Source organism: Saccostrea cucullata, unplaced genomic scaffold (genome assembly GCF_032062105.1).
Source record: "Saccostrea cucullata isolate Sc308-1 unplaced genomic scaffold, CSIRO_AGI_Scuc_v1 ctg2324, whole genome shotgun sequence".
NCBI classification, from domain to species: Eukaryota; Metazoa; Mollusca; class Bivalvia; order Ostreida; family Ostreidae; genus Saccostrea; species Saccostrea cuccullata.
The window spans coordinates 90,855-98,867 of NW_026918989.1; the positions used below are offsets into that span (position 1 = coordinate 90,855).

General features: G+C 31.6%; 1 protein-coding gene across 1 annotated transcript; it reads right to left on the minus strand.

The window, feature by feature from the left end:
- Nucleotides 1-2,103: 2,103 nt before the first annotated feature.
- LOC134276666 (ladderlectin-like) lies at nucleotides 2,104-4,752 on the minus strand. The gene is made up of 4 exons (XM_062758943.1): nucleotides 4,533-4,752; nucleotides 4,169-4,257; nucleotides 3,090-3,186; nucleotides 2,104-2,300 (listed from the first exon to the last, which is right to left on the minus strand). The coding sequence occupies exons 1-4, from the start codon at nucleotides 4,750-4,752 to the stop codon at nucleotides 2,104-2,106; spliced, it is 603 nt and encodes a 200-aa protein (XP_062614927.1).
- Nucleotides 4,753-8,013: the final 3,261 nt, after the last annotated feature.

Consider the following 8,013-nt stretch of genomic DNA (forward strand, 5'->3'; position numbering starts at 1 on the left):
ATACGAAAACTTCTGATAGGCATAGTGAAAGAAACTGTTATAAATCTACTTTATTTTTATGTTGTTCCGATAGAAAAGAGGGGGAGGGGGTATCATTTTTTAAACATGTAAATACATGAAGTTTAGATAGCATTTTAAATAAAATATATCGTGCAACATGAGTAATTAAATAAAGGCAAAGGCATTTACGACGTTATTTCATTTTACTTAGAGCTGTATATTTTAATGTAACCCCTGAGTTTTATGTATTGACTATTTACTTGTGTGGATAGTCAATATGTATCTGCATTAATATTGTTAGACTGTTAATTAATTATTTATTTTCTGCAATTGTTGAATTTCTTTTATTAATTACTACTTTAGTTTTATTTAATCTCGATCAAAATCCATTCAGTGCTTTCAACATTTGATACATAGCTTTTATAGTTCAATAGTCGATAGAAACTAAAAAACCTCATTTCTTACATTTCTATGCAAGTTTCTGAATGTAAATGATCAAAAATTGTTTATGTATGTCAGAAACACACCAGACCTAAGCAATAAATGCGAAGATTTATTTTAATCTAATGCTAAAGATATTTTTTATGACAAGAATTCCGATGCATCCACATTTTGTAGATTTTGAATGTAAATCTATACAAAATTCACACCGATTGATGCTGAAAAAAGTTTGATAAGCATTTAATTAAAAGTATTATGTCATATTTAATTATATTGAAATTGTAAATCATTTCTGTGGATGTGGTACCTATTTTACGCATAAAATGTCCATGTAAGACATGTGGCCTACGATCAAATCACTTCAAAATATGATTATATATAACTCTTATTATTTCATTGAATGATGTTGATGTTTGTTTTTCATCATCGATCATCTAAAACACGTGCTTCAGAGATAAAAAAAAAATTGCCGTAAGTTAAAGAAAAATTGAGTGTAGGTCTATTCATATTAAAAAAAATTTTTCTAATTTATTGCTTAGGTCTGATGTGTTTCTGACATAAATAAAAAAATTTGATCAATTACATTCATATCAGTAAAAACGTAGGAAATTCAAACTTTGATCTATTGTATACGAAAAAGAAAAGGAAGTCATTTCAATATATTATGGAATGATCTCTGTTTTTATCTATTCATATCGTCCCGTGGGGATCCGGGTTAGAATAGGTCCTCAGTACCCCCTTGCTTGTCGTAAAAGGCGACTAAAGGGGGTGGTCCTTCGGATGAGACCGTATAAACCGAGGCCCCGTGTCACGGCAGGTGTGGCATGATAAAGATCCCTCCCTGCTCAAAAACCGTGAGTGCCGAGCACAGGCCTAGATTTGCAGCCCTTCACCGGCAATGGTGACGTCTCCATATCAGTGAAATATTCTGGAGCGAGACGTTAAACAGTATACAATCAATCAATCAATCAATCTATTCATATCTTTGGATTAAATTCATGCTGCATTTTAGTCTCTATCACGAAAAATAGTTTTGGAAAAAAAAATCAAAGTCAACGGAATACAGATAATTTGTTATGATCATAGTTTGATGATACTGTGAAATGACTGCTTTTGAAATTACGTTGTTTAAAGAAGAAGATGTAAATTAATTACATTGGCAAACTCTGATTTGGTCACGGCTGGGAAATGCATGACAATATTCAGAGACTCAGAAAACTTCATTTATTTCTTAATATAACCATTGGAAAACGGATGCTGGTACCACGTTTGTTAAAACGTCATTAATTTTCCCATATACTGAGTATATGAATGTCTTGAATATTTAATATCTTAAATATGCTACATGTAAGCAAATGATTCTTGTTCAGATTAAGATGACAATGATTCTACCAGGGAAGGTTGATAACCGACAAAATCTTAATAATACACTAATGTAATACACTTAATGTAACTTGATTAAGCTTAAAAAGTTTCTCTCAAAAAAGTTTTTTTCCCTAACTAATATATGCACTGTTCTATTATGATTTTTATGAGTCTTAAGCAATCCAGTCGAGAAGATTCCAGCTAGGTCATTGTTACCATAGAGTGGCAAATGCATATTGGGCACATAAAAAACTTTAAATCTTAATCCTTTTCACAGACAAAGGTAGCAGTGAAAGTTCAATTGCGATCAATCCAATATCCATTCTGACACAGAGCTGCACAATCCTGATTTCCACCACCATTATTCGGGTCACCCGTGTTCCATTTCCAATACATCGTACTTCTTTGCTGGGTCCAGGTAAACAGACACTCTTGATCTATATCACTTAACCCTATCCAGGTATTACAACATCTCCATATTTCCGAACAGGCAGCTGAAGAAAAAATATAAAACATAGTTACATGTAGTCTACTTTCAATATTAAAACCTTTATCACACACTGTACATTTGTATGGAAAAACTTTTCCCCAATTTTTAAAATGTTGTTGATGGAATTGTACACAGTAATGCATCATCAAATATGACTGTATTTGTATTATATTTTATTATACAAGCGGGATACATTTCTTTAGCAGTTTTGGGGCGGACAACGATGATCTTATTCATGCATGATTCGCCAATTTATGTACACATACACTATGCACACTGATTAACTAGATAAAGATGAACACAATTCGTAAAAGGAATTTCTCCACCATATTCTTTCATTACTGTATATTTTTTGCAAGTACTTTTTATCGCGTACTGGCTGTTCAACGTCAAATGGCGAGAATAATAATTCGCGAATGGACAGTTGATCAATAGATTTTAAATGGATTTCATCATCCAAAAAAAAAAATGATTCCTCGTGTATAATTAGGAATCTACAGTATTTCATTTTTATTTGATGCTTCTGTATAAGCCATTCACTTAGTCCCTAGTTCACTGTAATCACTTTTAACCTGTGTAAACGTATGATATATTCGTATGTTAATTATAAAGAACACCTAGCTGTTGTTTATCTACTGCAGATACCAATGACAAGAAAACAATCAGGTCTAACGAATTCGAATGAATACCCAAGTACAAAATATCAGAGGTAGGTAAGTTAGCATGGTATTAACGAGTCATATTCAGCTTTAACTTTTTTTCATATACATTTAAAATATCTTAAATTACTTACTAGAATTCCAAGGTGGCACAAAAACATCCATCATCCATTGGTTCTCTTCCTCAGTATCTATGGTAACCATGTTAGCACCGAGATTCTTACAGTGCAGCTGCAATATATATTTTTAACATTATGTATTAACTTTGCTAACGATTCTTGTGATGAAGTTTTATTTCTAATTGATTTATTTTTCTTTTTAAAAGATTTTGTCCACCTGTCAATTATCTTTAAGCTTGCAATTTAAAACAGGTTATTAAACGCTCTTCGTATAGAGTTTATCGTTTTTGTCAACAAACCTTGAGTATATTTTTTAAAGAAACTTATTTTCATTTTAAATTACACAATTTCAGCATTACTTATTGAACAAGACTGTGGTGATCTGAAACCGTTTATGTATATGTGTTTTAAGAGATTTAGCTGATTTGTAAAGTATTCAGTTATTAATATGGAACATGTTTTGAAAGGAAACTTATATGTTTATTTCATTATGTGAAAAAATGTTGTTCATGGCCTTTGTCAATAACTTAAGAAAATGAAAATATAAGAAACAAAAGATGATGACACAATTCTATATTTATATTTTATAAATGATTCATTTTCATCTTTCATGAAAAAAGATATCTTCTAATAACCCCTGTGTTGTTTTTAAAAAGATTATTCTTGAACTTGTTCATCATGATTTCTGTTTCCCAAGAATACCAGTTGTCTGAAACGATATTTTTGCAATAAGGTATGGAAAGTCTTTGCGTTCGTATGCTTCTAATCCTCAATTATATTTTCTTTCTGTCGTCAGAGGTCTTACGTAAAAATAATGAAATAACGACACTTCTGCAGGTTCATCATTGATCGTAGGGAATCAATGTTCGTGTAATTCGTTGGTCACTCTTACTCACGAATTTACATCCATTCGAACGTTTATTTCGTTAACATATTGGTCATTGAATTATCGTATAGGGAACCTTCGAAATAACATCCCCACGAACATGTAAAATTTTGCTTACCAACGAACAATGATTTCCACGAATCAAAATAATTCCATGATATCTATTCTATAAATAACAATTAGACAACATTTCCACAGTACAGTTAACCTTACTTCTGCGTTCGTCCAGTTCATAGTGGTTGGGATAGCGATGTAAAAATGCATGGCCATCATACAGTATCCATCCCGATTCACAGCCTTTAAAAATACAACAAAGTTACAATTTCTTACCAAAAATATTATTTCCATAAACTGCTTGTAAAAATCTATACTTTTCCTAATTTTGTGTCCTCAGTACTCATATTTTAAGCAACAACGTTCAGAAAATCAGGAAACCTCTTGGAATAAAAAAAAATATTTTCTCAATATGTTGAAATAAGTAAATGTGAAATCTTTTTAAAATATTGATATTGCTATTTGTTTTAAATCAGGATAAGTATAACACTTGATATGAAAATGTATCAGAAACAAACCATTGGTGTGCACAAAAAGTTCCCATCCTATTTCTATCTGACTCCTGTCAACTGACTGTTCATTAAGGCGAGACTTCAGAATTTTACAATTTTCTGTTGCATTGTTGTACAGCATTCCTGCGCAGTATTTGTCGTGTAATAAACAGAGAAGACCATATTGAACTCGACTAACCTTTTGTTGTGTTTCTAACATGTACACAGTTTCGTTCTTTGGTAGCATGTTTCTATACATAGAATCATGCTTCAGCACATTGTTATCAACTGCCAATATCGTTGCACAATGATTTATAAGATATGTGCATGTGCAGATCCATTTCAATTTTGTTGAAAACTTCATCTTTTCTAGAAACAGCGTTATTTTTGTCGTTGAAGAAGTGGTATAACTAAGTGAAAGTAAGATAAAGATGATAATGAACATGACATTTATGGTCCGAAACTGAATTTTTTTGTTGGAAGGTATTTTTCATTATGCTAGATTTCATAAAGTTAATTAGAAAAAATGCATCTTTTTAATATGGAAAGTAGTCAAACAGATGAAAAAATACTTCTATCATCTTGCGCTTTAGTGTCATATTAATATACATAAAACCAGAAGTTACACTGTTTCTGTATCTGGGCAATTTAAAGGTATTCTTTAAAATGAACGGATACAAAGACAGCTGCATTTGACGGGAATAAAAAAATATATGGAAACTGTCATAATATATTTCCCAAGAGCATATAAAAATCCTAACCAATTATTAAACATGTATGTAAATTATGTTCAAATTAATGGAATAATATCAAAATGAAGTTCTAAATCACTTTTAAAATAAACATTGTTGACACGTTATACAATTTTGCATTATACCAGTAACAAAGTAATGTGACCTTAATTTGTGCGAAAAACCATGTGAGTTTAAAAAGTGCGTTGAGCTGTAGTAAAACTTACACTTTCTCAAATGCAAATCAATTACAGTGGCTGGAACGTTAATGTTGACAAACCAATCGTGTAGAGTCGTTCGTGCATCGTGCGTGATCGTTCGTGTAACGTGCGAGATCGTGCGTGTAACAGACTCAATCGTTTGCGGTTTTAATTGTGCGCGAACGTGCGTTTAGAAACGTGTAAATTTCGTTTTGTAAGTTTTTATCGGAATGATATCTGTGAAACAACGGTATTCCGTTTATATTTTATTTTTTAATACATATAAAAGGAATAAAGCGCAGTTTACATAATTGAATGCGGAACGAACTAACTATCGCTTGTACATGTAAACAAGCAATATAGTAAGTCGTACAATATAATGTTCTCGTCAAATAGCGTGACTTATTGTGATAAACCGTACTAAGATGTTTTACTATATCTTTCTGAAGATCATTCTTGTTTGCTGCTAATTGTGGTAAGATATTTTTTTTTATTTTCAAATAATCAAAAAGAAATATTTTTACAAATAAAGAAATATTTATTTTTCAAAGCTTACATAAATGTTTAGTCGGCGAATGCACATGCACGTCACGCACATGATTTTCGGGGTTTTGTTTAACAGTGTTTATCTCTGTATCTTACTTTTAATTAATTTTTAAAGTAAAACAATAATTTGCAATGTCATTTTTCATGTTTCAGAGATTCATAAACATTTTGAAGTAATGAAACATATAGATATAACTTTTAAGTTAAGTCATTCCATGCATTGCTGCCATTTTTCCCCCATTCTACATATTATGAAATCCAATTCAATCAAATTTTACGGTCCACCTACTACTATCTTCTGATAGAACAAAAAAATCCGTTTTCTTACGTCGGAGAATTATCTAAATATTATTTATTATCTAAATTTAAATAATAAAAAAAAAAATCTTACATGTATTTAGTACCAGAAATTCCCATTTCCGTTTTTTTTTTTTTTTTTTCAAAGTCGATGATATAATATATTTATTGATAATACTTTGAATCTAAAATCAATATAAAGCCGTATTTCGTTTTGGCAATATCGATTCCTAAATAATTTGAACTATTTTGCGTGAAGAATCGTGCGTTTGCGTTAGCAATCGTGTAATATCGTGTAACGTGTAGAATCGTGAATGTGAAGGATCGATCGTGTATCAGGTTTGATCGTGCGTTAATCGTGCGGAATCATTCGTGTAACGTGATCGTTCGTGTAAGTTGTCAACAATAACGTTCCAGCCACTGTATATTGGTATGTTCAGTAAAGCCTCAAAAGAAATACAGTTGTGAAATATGACACTAGTACCACCTGTTCAAAAGTTATAGCTTAGTTCAAAGTTTTTCAAAAATAGGTCAAACTGAAGGATCAAGGTTAAAAGGTCAGAGTTGTTGGTGTACAATGAAAGGTCTTGTCACGAGAAATAAATATGTGAAGTATAGGAGCCCTAGCCTTTACTGTTCAAACGTCATGGCCAAGGTTAAAATTTTTTAAATCTAGATCAATCTCTAAGTCAGGGTCAAAAGGTCAATTTTCTAAGTATTCAATAAAAGATGTACACAAGAATTACTTATATGAAATATAAAAGTCCTAGCACCAACCATTTAAAAGTTTATGACCAAAGTCATAGTAAGCTAAGTATTTTTGTGTAAAAGTTTGTCAAACTTAAAGATCAAATTCAGAATGTCAAATTTGGTTGTACCCCAAAAAAGGTCTTGTCATAGGAACTATATATACTTGTGAAATATGACAGCCATAGTTCCACCCAGTCAAAGGTAATGCGCAAGGTTCAAGTTTTTGCAGAAAAAGCAGACAAATAAACAGCAGGGCAGACAGATGGAAGGGCAGGGCAAAAACTATACATCCCCAAATCTTCGCATACGGAACCATAAAAAATAGAAAAAAAAACATATTTATTCACATATCATTCATTATAATACTATGTCAATTATTTCTCTGGAAATTTAAAATACAAGTACTTATGTCTTTAGAATTCTCAATAAAAACGTATTTTGGGGATATGATCGAATGAAAATGATTAAAACAAAGTGTAAACGATCGAACTGAAAATCTGTTTGATATCATAAAATTGTGTCGAGGCAAAAACACTGTACAATGGATTTTTTTTTTAAATCAGACGCTTATGAGCAATATGTATCCCCTGTCGACTGGTCTCACACACTGAGCCCTGTGTGGTGATCAGGTGAACGGGGCATTGATTTCGTAGTCGTATTCAGTATAAAGAAAAGAGCTGAACAGGTCAGCCATGATTTAACTCCATGTTTTTTAAAAGGTCATAATAAGAACAATAAAACTTAAAAAAGTAGAGGTACTGTGAGCAATGAGCTCTCTAAATGATACCCCCGCCTTCAATATGAATATAATGGTAGTGTTCATGTTTTGCTTTGGAAAATCCAAAATATATGTCAGATCAAAAAGTAAGATAAGAGGTGCACAATGGCAATGTGTAATAAAGATTCTGTGAAAGTTTTTATTTAATTTCCTTCAGTGGTATGCAGAGTTGCGGATAAGATATGGGTACACCTAAGCGTAACAGA